The sequence below is a fragment of the Gouania willdenowi genome, chromosome 4, assembly GCF_900634775.1.
Source record: "Gouania willdenowi chromosome 4, fGouWil2.1, whole genome shotgun sequence".
NCBI classification, from domain to species: domain Eukaryota; kingdom Metazoa; phylum Chordata; class Actinopteri; order Blenniiformes; family Gobiesocidae; genus Gouania; species Gouania willdenowi.
In genome coordinates this window covers 770,245-791,769 of record NC_041047.1, presented here as the reverse complement: position 1 = coordinate 791,769, position 21,525 = coordinate 770,245, and the positions used below count along the sequence as shown (strand labels likewise).

General features: G+C 38.2%; 2 protein-coding genes across 2 annotated transcripts; one reads left to right on the top strand and one right to left on the bottom strand.

Annotated features, from left to right (window-relative positions):
• Positions 1-1,269: 1,269 nt before the first annotated feature.
• Positions 1,270-5,323, top strand: dph5 (diphthamide biosynthesis 5). The gene is made up of 7 exons (XM_028444475.1): positions 1,270-1,404; positions 2,169-2,293; positions 2,351-2,459; positions 2,824-2,944; positions 3,372-3,411; positions 4,778-4,881; positions 4,947-5,323. The coding sequence occupies exons 1-7, from the start codon at positions 1,270-1,272 to the stop codon at positions 5,177-5,179; spliced, it is 867 nt and encodes a 288-aa protein (XP_028300276.1). The 3' UTR covers positions 5,180-5,323.
• On the bottom strand, positions 5,277-21,290 carry slc30a7 (solute carrier family 30 member 7). Its single transcript, XM_028444474.1, has 11 exons — positions 21,111-21,290; positions 20,802-20,903; positions 17,044-17,157; positions 16,886-16,973; positions 16,677-16,806; positions 14,243-14,401; positions 13,216-13,266; positions 12,988-13,123; positions 7,077-7,167; positions 6,842-6,991; positions 5,277-5,998 (listed from the first exon to the last, which is right to left on the bottom strand). Exons 1-11 carry the CDS (start codon positions 21,188-21,190, stop codon positions 5,951-5,953), a joined length of 1,149 nt encoding a protein of 382 aa, XP_028300275.1. The 5' UTR covers positions 21,191-21,290; the 3' UTR covers positions 5,277-5,950.
• Positions 21,291-21,525: the final 235 nt, after the last annotated feature.

The window sequence follows — 21,525 nt, the reverse complement described above, 5'->3', positions numbered from 1 at the left end:
GAGAGCTGAGGTAAAGGTAGCACTGCCTTGGGCCACAGTGTTTTAAGTGGGAGCCTCTGTCATCATCAACATCTGTGATAAACACCTACAACATGAGACATGTCCCCAGATAAATGATGGACAGTTGTTGATATGAAATATTGACTAATAAATGTATTTTGTCAAAATTCTTGTTAGTTTTCATTTGTAATTTGTGGTTGATTAAAACTAGCATTAGGAGGCCACAGTGCAGGGAGAGCTGCTGGTATGGAGGTGATGACATCATTCTGAAGGTAGAAATCAGGTCACTAAAGTCTCACTATTGTTATTTTATGAAACTTGGCAGTTCTGTAAATTCATTTATTTAATTGCAAAAACAAAACATGCATTGCTGTTACAAAGACTACACGTACTGTAGTGTTGACCTTTGACAGCATGTTCAGACAAGTTAAGGAAAAAAACAAAAAAGACAGAAAACAAAATGTTAAGTTAAAAGCTAAATGTTTAGAAATTATGCAAAGTGGGCAGGTCAGCATCTGTCAATCACACGTCATTAACATTTCAATTAACATTTAGATTTATTTTTCATGTATACATATTTTCAACAATGATATAGAACATGTTGTTTTACATGAAATATTGTCTCAAATGAAAGAAAAATGAGCTTGTGCGATGCTTGTGTTTTAGTGGAGTTAGTTGTTACACAGTCAGAGACAGAAATACAATGTAAATAATAATTACAATAATAATATCTTTCAGTTTCAGATCAACAATTTTCATTTTGGTGCATTTTTACAGTTTACTACATATTTAATACATATTGATGGTGTTCTGATCATGTTTTGCACAGCAGAAAAGGTCTTCAATATTCTCATTAAATGAACTTATATTTCTAATAAACATTAGGACATAATTCGTTGTGATGACATATTGAAAGCAGAATAAAAATATAATCCGTCCCTACAAAAATACACATTCTATTTGTTTTAGTTGCTACATATTTAAGCAACGTGGAAGTTTTTCGTTTAATTCATAGTTTTGTCAACAAACTAAGTCTAAATATTTATGTAGGTGAAATAAACGCTTATGATTTATTTGTTTCTGTTAAATAATCAGGTTTAATAACAAACATAGATCCACATTTGGATTCGTTTATTTAATAAGTTGATATAAGTGTTAAATTCACAGATTTGTCTGGTGTGGGAGGGGCGCTGCCGTACCGCGGCTTTTACTGTCGTAACTAAACATTTTCCGACAAACCGTAAAGCAGTGCGAGCTGCACGTGGAGCCATGCTGTACCTGGTCGGTCTGGGTCTGGGGGACGCAGCGGACATCACGGTGAAAGGTCTGCGGGCGGTGCAGCGCTGCTCCCGGGTTTACCTGGAGGAATACACGTCGGTGCTGACGGTGGGGAAGGAGGCGCTGGTGAGGAACCGGTTCTTTTCTCTCATATATGAACATGTTTTTAGGTAGTTTAGGGTAGAATATTTGTTTTATTATTGCGATATTAAAGAGTAATTAAAAAAAACACCCTGATTATAGGCGGGGCTCCTGGAGCAATGAAGCCACGCCCAATCTACGCTCCTGTCTTTCAACCTGGGGGTCGGGACCCCATGTGGGGTCGCCTGGAGTTTAAACGAGGTCGCCTTTTTTAATTTAAAATAAATTATTTTGCAAATTAAAACAAAATATTAAACAACTGTATTCTATACTGTCATGTCAAATTAAAATGTAGTTAACGATAACAAAATGCAGCATAAAAAATATCTGATATGGCACATATTGTTACTAAAACTGCCAACTCGCACGTCCTGAGTCACAGGAAGTCACTCAAAATGTGACTTTGTCGACATCCAATCAGTGTTGAGTTTTTCATCCCGTCACTGGTGAAAGAGAATGTTTTTATATCAACGTGGGGTCACGATCCAAAAAAGGTTGGGAACCACTGATCTATGCTAAGCTAACTAGCTACTCACTGTAGCGCTGTCTCAGATTGTAGAGTCCACAGGTGATTGTTTTTGTAGGAATGGGCGGAGCCAACAGTTGTGGTTCATAACTGGTTTAAAATAACTCCAGAATAAATCCTTTAATAATCCAGAACTGGTTCTTAACCCCAGTCTATAGTAGAACCAGTTTGAAACCAGTGTAGAACTCTGACCACTAACTCAGTTCCTGGTTCTGGTCTTCAGGAGGAGTTCTATGGGAAGTCTCTGATCCTGGCCGACAGAGAGCTGGTGGAACAAAGATGTGATGAGATCCTGGAGAACGCTGATGTGTCTGACGTGGCCTTCCTGGTGGTGGGGGATCCCTTTGGGTGAGTCCACTTTGTTTGTTTGTTTACAGAGGGTTATTTATTGTGCGTTGTTTACAGAGCCACCACACACAGTGACCTGGTCCTCAGAGCAGTGCATGCTGGGATACCATACACAGTGATCCATAACGCCTCCATCATCAACGCCGTGGGCTGCTGCGGGCTGCAGGTCAGACTCCTGACAGATTATCCAGCTCTGCCTTACAGTCAATCCTGAGGGCAAAGAAAGCCATTCCTCTGTATTATGAGTGTGAGCCTGTAGGCAATGCTCAGGGTAAAGAAACAAACCTGTGAGGCCTCGCTGAGGGAATAAACGTACTTCTGTAGCAGCTGTGTTTAACCTAATGAACCTGAACGCATCACATTAACATGACTCATCAATAATAATAAAGCTGTCACAGCAGCCAATCAGAGGCTGGCTCTGATTTACATTTAATCTAAATCTGTCGTACGTGACATTTACAATTTATGAATGAAAACAATATTAAAAATACACAATAAATTATAGTGTGTACTTTGTGTGTGTGTGTCAGCTGTACAACTTTGGAGAAACGGTGTCGATGGTGTTTTGGACGGAAACGTGGAAACCTGAAAGTTTCTACGATAAGATCAGCAAGAATAGACGAGGAGGATTACACACACTGTGTCTACTAGGTAACACACACACACACGGTGTACGCTAGGTAGCACACACACACGGTGTATGCTAGGTAACACACACACGTGTATGCTAGGTAACACACACACACAGATAAATGAACTCATTTACTTTAGGAAAGAATCTGATGATGATGAATCTGCTCCATGATCGTTGCCCTTGGTCTGAACTGCCTCTGTACAAACACCCTGCGATGCATTCAGGGACTCACCAGCTGCTTGTTTGGTCTCCATCAGTCAGAGCCGGACCCCAGGGAGTCACCGGAGATCAGGTTAATATTTATGAGTGACAATAAAAGAGTCAGACGGACATTTGTCTTCATCATCAGAGAGCAGCTGAGCCTCTGACAGTGGGAACGTGCACATGGTTAGGCACTAACAAAAACAGCTCCTGTGTTAAATCATGATGTTCTGTGTTTTCCAGATATTAAAATGAAAGAGCAGAACATAGAGAACATGATGAGGTGAGTGTTATTTAAACCAGTGGTTCACAAACGGTTGTGCCGTACCATACATGAATATTTAGAGCATTATAAAATCCACGTTAACGGAATCGACCAATGAAAACAAAATCCACTGTTGAATGTGGAAGTGGACAGAATCAGCATGAAACACTGTCACCATGAGGAAAGGAACTTTTTTTATGGGGAAATGTTTGTGGGGACCATTCATTAGGTGCACAACCTCCCCCCCCCCATCCTGGTGGTCACATTAAACACCGTCTAAACTGCCAAAAAACTAATCACTAACTCCTAAACACAGAGCCACTAGTGCCTGTTTAACTTTACTGTGTCTGTGAAACTCCGCCCGTTTCTCGTCAAGCGCTGCATCTCTCCGTGAAAACATGACTCAGCATTAATCATCTTCACCTGCTCAGAGCGTTTAAACATCTCAGAGCTACAGAAGATCTGGATAAAGTTGTTCTGTTGTAGATTATTGATAACTTCTGATACTGTAAATATTCTGCCCCCTAGTGGTGAAATAACTATCTTTGTGTCCATTTATTTTAATTTAATTATTATGGTCTGTAATGATGTCATCAGGATTATTTAAATTAGGTTAATTTAAATGAAGTTGATCAAAACCTGATCAGATTTAGTAAATCATTGATCCCTGAGGGTAAATATGGTGATATTAATGCTGTTCTCATACATATTTGACATGAATTAAAAATGATGGGTCAGAATAATCCATGTCACTACAACTTATATCTACATTTTAATTGTATCTTTATTTTTGACACACATTTGTTTAATTATTGTTTTTTGTTTCCTCACAGGAGTTAAAAACTAATATTTAATGAAAAAAATATTTCTAAAAAAGTAATTACTTTTTTTAGTTTAAAAAACAATTTGGGATTTTATAGGGCCCTAATTATCACAATACAACTACACAAATATTTTTTTTAATGTACTGCTTTGTATTCACTCATTTCATAACAGGCAAACTATACCTACACTTTTTTGGAAATATTTCGTTAATAAATATTTCATGCGTAATATAGTAGTAGTAAATAATTATGCACATTAACAGATATTGTACACGATATGAGTGATAACGTGTTTTGAAGGCGTGGCTACAGATTTGTTTTTGTCCTTTGGTGTACCTTAGGCACTAAAAGTTTGAGAACCACTGATTTAAACCATTGTTCTTCATAAAGACCCTTTAATACAAACGTTCATATATTTGATTGTTGGAAAGGTTTCATGCAGTGCATTGTGGGATGTGGAGTCCTGTAGACAGACGTATCCATCTACGTGACTCCATGTCCCACAATGCACTGCTCCAGCAGCTTCAAATGTCATTGTGTGAATCAACGTTGGTTTCCAGAGGGAAGAAGATCTACGAGCCACCGCGCTTCATGACCGTCCCACAGGCGGCCAATCAGCTGCTCCAGATCATTCAGAGAAGGAGGGAAGAAGGGGAGGAGCTAGGTGGGCAAACCTGCTCATTTTGAAAAGTATTGACAGGAAGTGACGTCGTTACATGTGTGTTGCAGGTCTGACGGAGGACACGGTGTGTGTGGGCGTGGCTAGGCTTGGCTCTGAGGAGCAGGTGATCAGAACGGCCAAGCTGTGTCAGCTGGAGTCATGTGACCTGGGCCCTCCGCTCCATTCGCTGGTGGTGACGGGAAGGCTCCACCCTTTGGAGGTGGACATGTTGAAGACCAACGCAGAACCAGGAGCTCTGGAGAACCTAGAGATGATTGACAGCTCCACATACGTCTCATAACACACACGGGTTACCTGCCTCTGTGAGGACCTGTACCAACACACACACACGTTTCTCTGCAGTTGTGAGGACAAAGACGCTCCTGTAAGAACATTCATCACTTTTCAGGCTTTTTTTATTTAATTAAAAAGTTTCTCGGTGTGACAGTGGCTCAGTGTGCGTCTGTTCAGGGTGTAACTGAATATCTACCGTAAACAGGCCACATTAATTCACACAAACGGCCAGCTTTGGACTGCAGACCTCAACTTTAACACGCCCCGCAGTGACTATTTCTCTTTGGTTCAAATCATTACAGGCTTTAAAGAAGTTTCCAGACATTGAAATTCACGTATTTTCCATCATGTGACCCTTTAAAGAAAATGATCAATAAAAAAAACATTAAATTAAACATAATAAAACAAATGAAAGCAGAAGTGACTTCGATATTAAATAAGTATTTAAAAAAGAAAACACTGGGAATTACCGTTTGGTCACATAGTTTGGCACAGCTAAAAAAAAATGTGACATCACACACTGGGCTAATCAACAGACACCAGCGATGAGGTCACCAACAATGGGCGGGGCTTAGATTGTCTGTGGGAAAAGGCACTTACCCAGAATGCACCAGTTTACAAAGTGCAGAAGAAGGCAGGGCTTGCTGACAGGTAATGTGTAAAAAAATTATCACATGGGCAGAGTTTCAGTTCTTAAGCCCCGCCCCCTCAGGTCCCAGTCTGTCCACTTGTGACCCAGCGGCTGACTGAGTGGTCCGTTGTGAAGTGGGAGGAGCTTCTACATAGCAGCGGTATCAATCTGGATGTAGAGCTGTCGGACGCCGACCTGCAGAGAAAACACTGAAGTTAGTGCAAAAAATCATCAGATCCAACAAATGGAAATCATGTTAATACTTATGTATATTAGCCATGTACACAGACTATGAAAGCTTTTCTGTTTGGACGAAATGACTAAATATAAAAAAAATGACAATAATAAAAGCATTAGTGATGAGTGATGCATTCAAGGACCCTACCTGTGTGATTATGTGGTGTGTTCAATAGGAATGGGCGATAAGGACTAAAAAAATGTATCCCGATAATTTCTGGTATTTATCACGATAAATAAAAAAAACTATAAATAAATGAAACAATTCCCAACTTAAAGTATAAACAGGTTCTTTACAAACACAAATAAATGTGAATACATCAACAATAGACATAAAAGGCTACAATAACTGCTGATATTTTATAAAATATATTAGTGTATGTGGGTCACTCTATTAGTGTTATTGTATGTTATTAATTTATTTTCTCACTTAAAATGAAATTTTCTAAAAAATAAAAAAAGCACAAATAACTCATAACTCATTTATCTGATAATGAGTTACATGAAGTTATGGTTAATAAATAATTCTCTGATTTCCTATAATTAAACCAGATCAAGCTGATGATTTAATCATTCAGTATATTTATGTGTAATAATCTCAATAGTTACATTAGTCTAATGTCTGTCTGTGTGAATATGTGGTGCGTTCGAGGACTGATACCTGTGTGAACATGTGGTGCGTTCGAGGACTGATACCAGTGTGAATATGTGGTGCGTTCGAGGACTGATACCAGTGTGAATATGTGGTGCGTTCGAGGACTGATACCAGTGTGAATATGTGGTGCGTTCGAGGACTGATACCTGTGTGAATATGTGGTGCGTCTGACTGAGGATCCAACGCGTATCGCAGTCCGGCGCGACAAGTAGCTTCAGCGTTCCGATGTAAACGTCCGTGCAAAGCGTCCAAAAGTGCGGCTCCTGAAGGTTATAAACTCCTTGAAGCTGCTGCACCTGAATGCATCGCCACAGAAAACATAAGGACGCTGTAGTGGGCGGGGCTAATGAATACTGATTGAGTGTTTGTGTGTGTACTCACTCTCTGGTAGCACTCAGGCAGAGTATGATCAAGCGACGGCGGCGTCCTCTGCATCAGAATACCGATGGACTCCTTCAATAGGGGCACCACGCTGAGGGTCAGAGGTCAGCACAGGACTCTGAAACTAACATCTTCATAAAGGGAGAAGAATCTTTGTGTTCCATGTGTTACATACAATAACTGTTCTTCTTCCTCTGAGAGAAAGGAACTCCAAACCACTGCATGTTTGTTAGCTTAGCACGTAGCCACCAGACCCACACATAGACATGAATACATAGACTCAATGAGCAGGTGGGTTTGTTGCTGTGACACATCAGTGTAGCCGCCATATTGGTAGAGGAAAAGCTGCCCTGTGTGAATGGACGAGAGTCCATAAAGTGTCTTTCTACAAAGATATTAGTTCTTACTTTTTTAAAACCCTTTCACACACACATTAATATATTTGGGAAACAAATAGGTGTTAAAACAATGCACGTAACTTTAGATTTGATGATTATATTTAATATTTACTCATTATACTGTAATTAAGACATAGGTAAGTGCTAAACCACCTTATTTTTCTAATGTTTTTAAGAGTTTTTAGAGCTACCAATGTAAGTAACACTTCAAGGCAGGGTAGGTAATTTTCAAAAACTAGCATCATTTTGAAAGTAGCATCCACTTTGTATTGTTGAAACTACGTTGTCTCATTCAGCAGTAATTAAACACAAAACTTCATCATTATATTTGTTTAAAAAAAAAGCACCTAAAAGTTTTAACTCTTTCATGAACGAACCGGCTCTTGATTGACAGCCGCTTTGTTTCTGTCTGCCTTTTTTTCTTCTCTTCAAGCTGCATTTGATTGGTCAATATGTGTGTCGTCTCTGTCAGCGCTGATCAGAAAGGGGAGGGGCTATGTTTTCACATTAGTTTTAAATAGCCACACGCGTGTAAACAACCATGCACATAAAACACGAAGCAGGTGATTGTGCGCTCACGATCCCTCTATAAGGGAAATTCTTGCGTTTTCGTGCGCCGACAGCAAAATCACTTTATCCTCCAGGATCAACATCTCAAAACTGAGCCACTTCATTTTTTTATGCCAATCTTCACTGAAGGAAAAAACTGTTATCTGGATGACAATTAAAAAATGTTTTCTATACATATTAATTTATATTTTGTTGTGTGATTCTGTATGTTATGTCACATTAAATGTGTTCAGTAGTAATAGTCACTGTAGAATGTATATATAAAGGTATATTTATATAATAAACATTTTATATAGTAAGTAAGTAAGTAGTTTATTTATAAAGCTCTTTTTACAGATAAAATCACAAAGTGCTGTACAGAGTTGTGGTAAAAGTACAAGTGCAACACAATAGAATAATAAAACAAGAGTGCATAAATATCATAAGAACAGCAACATTAAAGGATAAATAAAAATTAAAATCCAGTAACTAAAAGCTTTACTGTAAAGTGTAGTCTTCAGCAGTTTTTTAAAAGTAACCACACAGTTGAGCTCCCAGAGAGACTGGTGCAGGTTATTCCAGAGTCTGGGAGCTACAGCCTGGAACACCAGGTCTCCTCTGGTTTTTAAATGTAGTTTTTGGGGTCTTTAGGAGACCCTGACCTGAAGACCGAAGGCATCGCCCTGATGAGTAGGGGTACAACAAGTCTGAGATATATTTAGGGGCCTGACCATGTAATGCTCAGAACGTGAGAACTAATATTTTATATTCTATGTGAAACTTCACTGGAAGCCAGTGCAGAGTAGCTAGAATGGAGGTGATGTGGGATGTTCTAGAAGCACCAGTTAAAAGTCTGACAGCAGCGTCTGAACGATCTGGAGTCTGTTTAGGGTCGACTTATTAAAACATGTAAAAACAGAATTACAGTAGTCAATACGAGATGATATAAATGTGTGTATGACCAGTTCTAGATCTGATTTTGATAAAAGATGCCTCACTTTAGAGATATTTCTCAGGTGGTAAAAACAGTTTTTAGTCAATTGACAACAATGTCCCTCCAAAGACATGGACTGATCAATAACAACCCCAAGGTTTCTGAGGCTGGTTTTAACAGATGAGCCCAGATCACCAAGAGACTTTTTAATCACATGATCAGAGTTTATGTTTTATTAGAATTTATCTGGAGATCATTTGATGACAACCAGTTTTTGATACAGGATATACAATCTAAGATCTCTGATAAAAAGTGAAACGCTGAGTCATTAAAGGAGCAGAACAACTGGATATCATCAGCATAAAAATGATAAGACACATTTTTAAAACCATGGATCAACCAACCAAGAGGCATCAGATACAATAAAAACTAAACAGGAACCAGAACAGAGCCCTGGGCTACTCCACATGACAGGTTGGACATATTAGCCATTACATCATTAATAGTAACATTAAAGGTTCTTCTATTAATATAAGAGGTAAACCATTGGAGAACAGTACCAGAAAACACATCTCAGATGTAAGTGGATCAACCAGTATACTATGATCTACTGTATCAAAGGCAGCATCAGATCAAGTCAAACTAAAACTGTGTAACGACCAGAGTCAGTGACATCATCACGTCACTAGAAACTTTCAGAAGATCAGTTTCAGTGGATTGATCTAAAACCAGATTAATATTTATCATAAATATCATGTTGTTCCATGTATGAGGTTAGCTGCTTAGCAACCATTTTCTCCATGATTTTAGACATGAAGGGAAGCTTAGATATGGGTCAGTAGTTTATAGGCTCCCCCGGATCAAGATTGAGTTTTTTAAGAATGAGGTTTATTATCACATGTTTAAAAAAGCTGGAGACAGAGCCAGATAAAAGTGAAAGATTAATTAATTTTACCACCAAAGGACCAACAACATCAAAAACGTTTAAAAGCAGAAAAGTAGGAACAATGTCTACAGAGCTCGATGAGGGTTTGATCTTTCTACTAAAATCTGAACATCCTGTAGGCTGACAGGAGTGAAGGAGGACCATGAGCTCACAGGGGCTACTGTAGTGTAAAAGCTAACCAAAGGAGGAGTGATGCTAGCCCTGATATCTTGTACTTTATTTACAAAGAAATTTAAAAGATTGTTACAGTCCTCCTGTGTGTGTACAGACACATGGGACGGTGAGGGTGCAACAAGATTTTCAATAGTATTGAACAAAACCTTGGGGCTTCTCTTATTTTGCAAAACAAGATTAGTAAAATAAGCAGAGCGGGCATGCTTTATTAATTCATTTAGCTCCATTATCTTTTCTTTTAAATAGAGTCTGTGCACCTCTAGTTTAGTGGTTTTCAACAACCGTTCCACTTTCCAGCAGCTTCTCATAAAGCTAAAAATAGCTTCATTCATCCACTGACAAGGTTTCTTATTAGAGCCTGGAGTATTTTTAGCTGGTGCTACTGTGTCCAAAACAGACAAACAATGGCTATTAAAGTTTGTCATAAAAGTGTCAACATCACAACTAGTAAATGTAGTTCGATCAAAAGAGGCAGAAAATCCACTGATAGCTGCTTCATTAAGAATGAGTCTCTGCTTTTTCACATTAGAAATAGTCTGTACCAGTGTGATTGACAGATTAAATATGATACAGCAATGATCGCTTATTTGTAAGTCTTCAATACCTAGATGGTCAATCATTAAACCAAAAGAAAAGACCAAATCTAAAGTATGACCTTTAGTGTGTGTTGGACCTGACACATGTTGTACAAAGTGAAAAGAGTCCATTAGAGACATCAGCTCAGCTGCCATAGGACAGGAGGAATTATCAACATGTAGATTAAAATCACCAAGGATTAATACACTCTCCAGCATAACAATATGACATAAACTCAGAGAATTCATCTAGGAATAAACGAGCAGGACCAGGAGGTCGGTAGATTAAAACACAGTAAAAAGAGTGTTCATTTCCAACCTTACACATCTGGAGCTCGAAGGAGTTGAACGTGTTTATGTCCAACAGTCTGCAGCTGAAAGCGTCTCTGTACACGAGCGCTAATCCTCCTCCACGTCGTGTAAGCCGTGGATGTTTTTTTATATTAGTAATTCATATTGTGCATAATTTTACATTATTAGCGGTAATAAATTCTTTTAAATAAGCCGAGTCAAAAGACCCGACTCTAGAAAGAGCTGGAATTCCCATCACTACTATCTCTCACTCGTGTGTTTACAGTCTGTGTCTGCAGTGATTGGCTCTGGCTGCACATGTGACTCTAGCTCGTCGCTGTGCAGTGAAATAGATGTGCCGTTAAGCAAAAATAAAATCAAAATAAACATTTGGAAATGACCAAATTACTCCAAAATAACAGATGCACACACACTTTACACACTTTAGAAGCCGTTGACAAAGTTTCAGGTCAAACTCATACCGCGTCGGACAGATATTCACTCCACTCACACACGCACGCAGACCTTTCTTGCATTATAGATAGATTTTCTTGTAAAACTAAATACTGCTGACTGTGCACTTTATTTTAGTCAGAACTCCAAACAGCTCTGCAGTGGAACCTGTTAATCATGTTTATTTAGTTTTTAAAATGTGAAAAATCAAAGACTAAAGTAACTGATATAGTTTAGTATTTTGGACATCAATGTTCTAAACTTTCAATTTATACATGAGATAACCACCTCATGTGCAGTTAAAATAACACGTTTGTAATGTTTCACAGATATTGTTCAATGTTTTACAATAAAATAAGATTGGGATAATCAAGGTGTTTAATGTCAGTTTTGAAAAAAAAATCGAGATCAGCCAAAATCAGTGTCAGGCTTTTAAAACAAATAAAAAATAAATAAATCGAAAATTGCAATCGGTGCCCCACTACCACAAAGCCATAAAATCTGCTCGTTAGATAATTATATAATGGCCAAATACAAGCAAAAGTCATTTTTCAGTCATACCTGTGAAAGGTCATCCATGAGATCTAGTTCGAACAGAAAAGCTTCTGAATTCACTTTTACCATCTCCAATATGATGCAACGCTCAATGATGAGTCTACGTACACATGTCTATGGTCCCACATGTTTGACTTAGTTTAGCATGTAGCTAACAGTCAAGCAGCGTAAATGGGCAGAGCTATGTAGTCAGGTCCAGTTATTTAGTCAAAGTGATAAGGAAGGAGACACTTACAGTTAAGCTAATTATAGATCATTCCTAATAATAATAAAAATAATAATGTATATTATTTCATAGTGATTTAAAGCTGATTGTGAGCAGTTAACTCATTCAGTACCAGCTGTTTTAGAGCATTTTGACTGATTTTTAAAGACCCACAGAATATTTTATACTATGACAATCTGAAACAGATTCTAAAATATTAAAGTATCTATTTTCATCAGAAAAAAAATACATTATTGTTTAGTTCTTCTGTAATCAGCAGTTAAATAGAGCAAGTTTTACATAAATCACCAGTTTCAAAACAAAAACCTGAGAAAAACAGTTTTTCTAAAAAAAAAATCTTAGTGACTTTGAAGCAATTTTTTTTTACTTTATTGAAAACTATAACATCTGAACATTGGTTTACTTCTAAACAAATAACACAGACAAGGCTTTTGATGGTAAAATTATTACTATTTTTCTATGTGGCTACAGTTGAATGTTATTTTTATTTATTGAGCTGTGGTTAGAGAACATTCCTCTACTCACACCTAAAGAAGCCAGGGGTTTCCAACAGCTGGTTCAGGGCCAAACTGGGGTCACACTTGTCTTCAGTGTTTATATAAAGCTTGTAATAAAATGAGTGATTTTGTATTCATTGGTCTGTATTCAACCTTTAACTTTTAGAAAGTTTTACGTTTTATTTTACCTCTCAGTACGAATGGAATGTTATTTTACTTTTATTTTCAAAGATAATTTGTTAAAAAAATCCTTTTTAAAATTGAAATAGTTAAAAAAAAAACAGGAATGTGTTAGTGATGGTGTTCTTCCTACCTGACTCCGATGAGGAGAGCGATGAGCATAGAGCAGATTGGATCAGCTATCATCAGATCATATTTCTGCATCAGCAGAGCTGAGATGATCACACCTATACTACCCAGGGTATCAGCTATGATGTGGAGCAGGACACCTGCAGAGGTCAGAGGTCACACTATCACACCTGTGTGTGTGTGTGTGTGTGTGTGTGTGTGTGTGTGTGTGTGTGTGTGTGTGTGTGTTCACCCTGTAGGATCTGTTTACTGGCTCCTTTTCCTGGTGTGTGCTGCAGTTCATCTAAAAGTAACAACAACACAAACATGATTTATTTTCTTCTGATCTGAGATCAGTGAACACGGTCATTCTTTCTACAGGTCACACACACACTTTTTTGAAAGCTCACGTTATTAGTGATACCACTTAATAATAATAATAATAATAGTTAATAGTGTGGTAGGACAGGACCAAACGTGTAATTTATAAAAATAGGTATCTGACCAATTACAGTGCACCAATGATCAGGTGGTGATAAAAGGCTGAATCATCATTAACATGTTACGCCCTTAATTATTCCTGGTTCTGAGGCCCCGCCCACGAGTGTGACTCCAAAAACACAGTCTGTTGTTTCCAGTGTTAGTTCCCTGATTGGTCAATGAATGTTGATCATGTGTTACGGCTGGTTCCTCATGGCCTCTCAGCCCCTCCTCCTCTCTCCAAACACACCTGACTCACATCAGTAATCAGGTAGGAGAGGGAGGAGGAGCTTATAAAGGGCTGAGAGGACCAGAAGGAAGGAGGTACAACAACTGACCAGCAGCAGACATGTGGGGAGAGGTCTTCAGCTCCCACTGGAGATGTTTGTTGTTTTAGTTTGGACTGGAGATCTCTGGTAGTCCTGTTTTCATCTTTAGGTAGTTTTAATAGTTTAGAGGGTGGACACTGGGACGACGGCCCTGTATAGGGTTGGCCCAGTGTCCTCCATACTTTGGTTCAGTTTAACCAGGATCTCCAGTCCCTTTTATTTTATTCTGTTGATACTTTGAGGATTTTGTTAATAAATACGTTTGATAAACCTTTAATTTCTGTGCGGCATCCTGTTTATGTTGCGGCCCTTCAAACCTTGACCTCACATCCTAGAGGGGGTCGTATCATAAATTGGGGGCTTATCCGGGATCAGATACAATTCTGTTTGTGGCCCCGCCCCTTGTGATAACAGCTGGATCAACATGAGGAGACAAACTTTGATGGTAATGACATCACTGTTTATACTCACCATGACATTCTCCTCCTCCATGTCCATGACCATGTCCATGACCATGTCCATGATCGTGTTTTCCATGATCGTGTGCGTGTTTGGCGTGCACGTCGTGTCCTGCATGGCTGTGTCCATGATTCAAGCTGCCGTTGAACAGAGAGTGACTGTGACCGTGACCTGGAGACATCAGAACAACTCAGAGGTCATGCAGGACTACCAGGGTTCTCTCCAGCGCTGTTGAGCGTAGGAAAAATGACAATATCTCCTATATCGATATATCTATATTTTTCTAACTTGTTTTAATTCATACAATCATACAGTAGAAATCACGTCATACAATATAATACATTTATGCCATATGCACATGTCAAAATAGAACAAGAACAGGTACAACAGAATTGTTGTGCATGTCCCAGAGTCAGATTAAATTAACAAATATAAACAACAAATCAGCCAAGACATTATAAGTAAAGGTGCAAACAAGGAAAGGACATAAGTATACTCAACAGATAAATAACTTTAATTTACATATTGCACATAGGTCAAATTGTCCAGTATGGGAGTATTTAATAATATTCACAAAGTGCAGTCAGTGTACTTCTTTACATATTTCTGAGATATATATCTTTTTATAGCTTATTTTGTATTAAAATACTCATTTTAGGAGTCAGTGCTTTTGCTACTTCTCAGAACATCATGAAAAACAGTCTGATGAATTTTAAGTGTCCTAACCCAGACCTTCCACACTACAGAACTCACTCACACGTGCTGTCCCTCAGTGGAAAAAAAGACTGAAGTGACATTTTGTACTGCTGTTTGTTAATAAATGTGCTTGTGTGGCATTTTTCATCAGCAAATTTCACCCAGAATTGTCTTTCTGGTCAGATTTTACTGAGTTAATATATATTGCCATTTTGAGAAAAAATATTGAGACATGAGTTTTGGGCTCATCTCACATTGGCCTGCATTAAATGTAACAAAGACCTGCATTTGACCACCTGGTTAAACAGAGCAGGAGAGATGAAGACGAGCTACAGAAGTACCCAAACCTTTAAAATAGCAACTATTTTAATAGTTGACTAGTTATCGATTACTGACCAATAGGATGATAAATCGTGCAATTATTTGCTCTATGTTGCTACAATCTTTTAAATGTGGCTTGAGGTGTGTTTAAAAGAACTTCCTTAACACAGAATTCCCAGCCTAAAAAGTGCTACCAGACTTACAACACCCTCACTCTGTTGTTGTGTACACTAGTTAAAATCACTACTCCTCTGTCATTCATGAACACATCAGGCTGAAATTTAGTAGCTATAATCAATGGATGTGTACGCATCGACGCTCAGAGCCCCAAAACAAAATAAAAACAAACGCCATTTTCTCATTTATTTGTGAGTCAAATATGTGCCACGGGACGCCAGGGGCCCCATTTTTCAAATGACTCCTCCTCCCTTAATGCTCGTTGAATCAGGCTGTAATTTCACATGGATATTCTATGAGCGGATGTCTAGAGCCTCTCTGAGACCTTTTTTTAGTCATTTGACTGAATTCTCGGGAAGGTGGTGATTTTTTCTGAACCATTAACATCATTTCTACCGTAAATGCGTGTGCTTTTCCAGTACGACAGTGTACCAGAGGTCTGACAGTGTCCCACGGTTAGTAGCAACATGTGGTACAGGGAATACAAGGTGCGTCCATCACTTATCTATCATATAGCATCATACAATGGAGCTTTAACACTCATTTTGCAATGTTTTGTAAATAACGATACAGCAGCTAATGAATGTAACATTCAACAACTAATTAAGTGCAATCATGTTTAATTATGAGATTTCAATTTTAACTACACACTTTTCAAAGTGATGTACACCACAAGGTGTTAGAGTTAAGGGACATGTTTAACGTCCCATAATAATAGCGAGGGTTGGATTTTAAACATTGGAAAAATTTCCTATTTTATTTTAAACTTCCATAACTTTTCAAGACTGGAAAATTGGCTTTTCAAATTCCATAACTTTTTCAGGAATTTCATGACCACGGGGACCTTGATAACAATAACAATTTGAAAACAAAAAGTTTTCCTTAACAGGAAGTACACAGACTACAGAGAAGCAATAAGGATTGTGGGAAATGTAGGATTTTACTGTAAACTATGCTGCTGTAGTATGAAAGCTCTGAGGATAGTATGTGTTCGTTCTGCCCCAGTATGTTTGGGATTTAACCCATAATCAGTGTTCAATATAAACAATGTTCTTCTTAATCTAAACAAAAACAATCAACTAAATAAAACTATTCAAAAAATATCAAATTCATGAAACTAGCTTTACTTCACAAAATGTTGGCCCTCAAAATGCAGGATGTAGTGTTTCAGAGTTAGACGTTTCACATGTCCCCCTACTCTGTGAAATAAAAAATGTAATAAAATTAAATAAATAAATCACACACGTCTGACCTTCGTCTCCATGTGAATGTCCGTGTCCTCCGTGCTGAAACACAAAGATCCCGACCAGGTTGACCAGCAGACCAGCCACAGAAACAGGGAGGAGACGCTCATGATGGACGTCTGGAGGCTCCAGAGCTCTCTGGGGTTTGGGGACACACACACACAAAGGACGTTAAAGGAGATCAAACCTGTCCTCTAACGCCTCCTCCGTCTCTTACCTCCACTCCTTCAGAGAAGATGAAGAATGCAGTGAAGATGAGGAAAAGCCCGTTGACGAATCCAGCCAGAACCTCAGCCCTCACGTACCTGAGAGGAGAACGCACACGTCAAACACACGCTGATGGTGAACGCGAGCTTAGGGGGCGGAGCCACTCACCCGTAGGAGAAGCTATCGTTGGATCTCCAGCGAGAGATGACGGAGGCAGCGAGGCCGGCCAGCAGCGCCGTGCAGTCAAAGAACATGTGGAAGGAGTCTGAGATCAGGCCTAGGCTGGAACCACACACACACACAAAGATACACACTAAACATCACACACTCAACAGATGCTCAGAGGGAGAACCCCTCCCTCAGTGATAAAGGTTGTATGCTAGAGGATTAAATATAGGTCATGATACAATAAATCCTGATACTTAAGTATAAGGTGATTATTTAACTAATCTGTAAATGTGTAAACCTTCATGAGAACATTATGTATGAAATATATTTTATTGGCATATTTTACACTTAAAACATTGGCTTTAACATGTCATGTGCCAACAACTTAAATAAAAAATAACATACAATCTGCCTGTGGCTTTTAAACCAACTTTGACTTTAGCGCAACTTAAATGAGTTTTATGTCTAGAACAACAAATAAATGCAGAAAGTTATGTTTTTGAACAACATGCCCAGGTTTCAGAACTTCTTTGTGCAGTTACAACGTCTCCTGCAGAGGAAAAGACTCGCTCTGCTGAGACGCTTGTGTCTGGGATGCAGAGGAAATATGAGGATAGGCTCCGTCATGTTCCCTCCACCAAGTGAGAAGATCAACATTCAGGGGCAAAGATCTCCATGCTGAATATCTTCACCTCAGGATCTCCTCAGGGGACATTTTAAGTTCTTTACTTTATACACTCATAATTGTGCAGCTTCTTCTGACTCCAGTTTGATCATCAAATATGCTGATGTCATCATTATTGGTCTCATCACTGAGAATGATGATTCATCTTAAAGAGCAGAAATTAAAAATGTTGTTCCTCCTGAACTAAACATGTGAACTTGTTTTTGATTGTTGTCATGGTAACTCTCACACGCCTGTTGTCATTAATAATTCTCAAGTACAAATTGTTGAGAACAAGTTTCTGGGTTTAACGTTGTCTAATGACCTGAACAAAAACACTATAATCACATTATAAATAAAACTCGTCAGCGTCTCTTCTTTCTGTGGAAACTTAGAGAATTTAATAATAACTAAGATTCTGCTTAACTTTTATGGCTGCACCATAGAAAGTGTGTTTGTTAGCTCTATGACTGTGTGGTTTGGTAACATCACAGCTAAAGAAAGGAGAACTCTGAACAAGGTGGTTCTCTCTGTAAAAAGCTCTGTGAGCTGTTTGTTCTGGAGGTTCTCTATGATTACAGACTCTTTAATCCAGCTCTGATAATCATCAATAACTCTTCTGGTACTGGTCACCCTGGTAAAGCCATGGTCCAGATCCTTCCCTCCAGGAGAAGATATTGTTCATTGAGATGCAGAACATCTCGTCACGTTAACAACTTCTTCCTACAAACTGTTATTAGACTGAACAAAGCACTTTGAAGACTGTTCTTGTACTTTTATTGTTTTATTGTGTGGGGGTGTGGTTAGTGCCATGACACCCCCATAGTATCCCCTGTAAACAGAAACGTAGTAGTACTCTGAACATGTACGTTTACAAACCCATTAGCTTAGCCCATTAGCTTAGCCCACAGATCCCTCACATACCACCCGATGTGGTGTGAACATAAACGTTTTCAGTGTGTATCCCATACCGATATTATGGAGCCAACGTCTGGATAACTCTGACTTAGTGTCATTATTTGGCTCAGAGACGCTGAAGAAATGTTTCTGTTGTCATAGCAACCATTGGCTTTACACTCCAAAATTGTTCAGAAACTGTAGACCAACAAAACTACAGTATATTGCCTAGCAACAGCTAACAGCAATCAACCAACATGTGTCATATCCTGTCCAAAATGTCCACTCTCCATAGTTTTTGTCCCACAAGGTATAAAATAATTCTAAAAAAATATTTTTAATGTGTTTTTTTAATAAAAAGGTGCACATATTTTGTTTATTAATTACACATTAAACATATTTTCATTATATACATTTACACTAACAGCAGTAAAGCCTCTAAACAGGGAGAGGTGATGCAATAGAAACCAAACAGATGTGTAAACATGCTGTGACGTGAACACATTATCAAACACCTGCTGGACATTCTGGAGACGCCGTGTTCAAGGAAAACAGGACGTGAAGCGGGAAGTGGGCGGAGCTACACTGAACAGCACGACACTTGTCTTATGACTTCAAAACATCCAAATTAGAATACAGATTATAATCCTGTTCCTCTATGATTTTAATAAGGTTCGAGATATATATATATATACACACATTATTTTTCTATATGTGCAGAAAAAAACCAAACACACTGAAAAACCTGTTTAATGTGAAACAAGGTGAAAACGGACCAAAATCACTCACTTCACTAAGTTCCTGATGTGGAAATATTTGAAAATACACAGAATTACACAATGGCAACAAAAAACAATAATTATACAAAAAATGCACAAAGAGAACAGAAAGATAGAGAAATACACAATGACTAGGGTTGAGCACCGAGAACCGGTTCCTAACGTCCGGTTCCAGAACTGTTACAAAAATGTTTGCATTTCGATTCTTTTTTTTGATTCCTAAATGCCCACACTAGTTTGTTTCCGCGCAGTTTGTATGAGGTGCGTTCAGAACGCGACTGTAGTCTGTGTGCGTCACTGACTACGGTTTCAGTTTGGACTGTGGAGCAGAAGGAGATAGAAACTAATCACCAGTAAAACTCTGAAAATGTATCACCATGAATAAATAGTTGCTCCCTGGTAAATATAGTAGCGCTTTGTGATATTACAGCCTGTACATGCAGCACAGGGACGCATTTACTCCGCCTCCAGGTCCTAGTGCCAGCCGCCTGGTGAAGCCTGTTCCATTTAGCGTGTTAACCGAGGTTGGTGTGTGTTTAATAAATCCTGTGTTTATCAAGGCTCTACACTAACTTTCTCAGTTGGTCACATCAGCACTTTTTTTTTTTTCAAGCCATACATGCTGATGAATCGTTGACTTCAACGTATCGTAGTTTTGTATGATGTAAAGACTGATAATGAGATATATTTGCAAAATGTTTTAATGTTTGTGTCAATATTAAGTTTCCAAGCAGTGGCTGAAATAACAGGTCATTTATTTTATATAATTTTAAAAGAATCATGAGTTGAGAACATTCAGACTGTGTCTGAGTCACACAGGTTGAGAAATAAATCACACAGTATCACAGCCTTAAATGTTCCATGTTCTCCAAAACAACATCCTGTTTGGATTTAGATTTATTCTCAGAAAATAACACTAATCTACAAAATATTATGACTTTAATCTTAAAATATTACAACTTTATTATCAAAATATGATGACTAATATCTAAATATTACTTTAATCTCATAAATGTAAGACTTTATTCCATAAAATTGCAATTTAAAATACAAATTTATTAAGATATGACTTCATTCTAACAAAGTACTTTTTTTCCTTAAAATATTACAATTTTAATCTTGTAGTGCTCAGATTTATTTTTATTTTAATGTGGCCCTAATACACCATAGTATTATTATGACATAATTCCCTCTGAGTGTAAAAGTGTAACTGTACTCTGTTAATGACTATTTGTAAACAATCACTGAATTTATTCACATGTTCATCAGGATTCTGTGGTTTTAATTTGGTTTGTTGAGTTCATCCCATAATAGCATGTGAGCAGATGCTGTGCTAACACATACGTGGCACACACACACACACACACACACACACACACACACACACACACACACACACACACACACACACACACTACCTGTTACTCCAGATTCCGTAGCTGAGCTCCACAAAGGCGAAGGAAAGGTTTAAACACAAGAAGAAGAACAAGTTTCTGGAGGTTTTATCCGATAAAATCGACCTAAAAGAAAATCACAAAAACCCTCAATAAACCACACAAACCGCCTTTAAAGAGCTTATTAAACACAGTAAAGCTATGTCACACACACCAACAACAAACAAGCTGGTAAACACAATAAATATGAGATTTTGAAGTGTATTTGAGTTGTTAGCCGGAGGCTAGCCGGCGGCCGGCTGTGTTAGCATGGTTAGCCTGTTAGCTCCTGACCTGAACCATCCGGAGAGTTTGAGCAGCAGGTTGAACTTCGCCGGTTTGTACTCATCGTCTTTGATGGATAATGGCAACATGTTTCCAACCCAATACACACACACACATACAGACACACACACACACGGACTGCTGCAGCTAACAGTTAGCTGAAGAATGCTAACATCCGCCTAGCTGGACTTTCACAATAAAGGCGTGGACACGAGACCGCCGGGAAAAAAGAAAACAACTTAAGTTTTAATCATGTCATGTATAAAAACCAAGAATTAGAAATATTAATGTATGAGGGTCCGATTTTTTTAAATTTACTTTAAAATTATGGGTTTTGTTCATTTGCAAAAAAAACAACAAAAAAAAACAAACGAGTCTTAATTTTGTATACATTTTAAAATCATAAATTCAAGTTAATTCAAGT

Excerpts from the sequence above, each read along its gene's own strand:
- dph5 (XM_028444475.1), top strand. The coding sequence starts at position 1,270 with ATGCTGTACCTGGTCGGTCTGGGTCTGGGGGACGCAGCGGACATCACG. Across the intron at positions 2,294-2,350 it reads GTGGTGGGGGATCCCTTTGG|AGCCACCACACACAGTGACC; the intron begins GTGAGTCCACTT and ends CGTTGTTTACAG. Across the intron at positions 4,882-4,946 it reads GGAAGAAGGGGAGGAGCTAG|GTCTGACGGAGGACACGGTG; the intron begins GTGGGCAAACCT and ends TGTGTGTTGCAG.
- slc30a7 (XM_028444474.1), bottom strand. The coding sequence starts at position 21,190 with ATGTTGCCATTATCCATCAAAGACGATGAGTACAAACCGGCGAAGTTC. Across the intron at positions 20,904-21,110 it reads AAACTCTCCGGATGGTTCAG|GTCGATTTTATCGGATAAAA; the intron begins GTCAGGAGCTAA and ends ATTTTCTTTTAG. Across the intron at positions 13,124-13,215 it reads CAGTAAACAGATCCTACAGG|GTGTCCTGCTCCACATCATA; the intron begins GTGAACACACAC and ends TGACCTCTGCAG.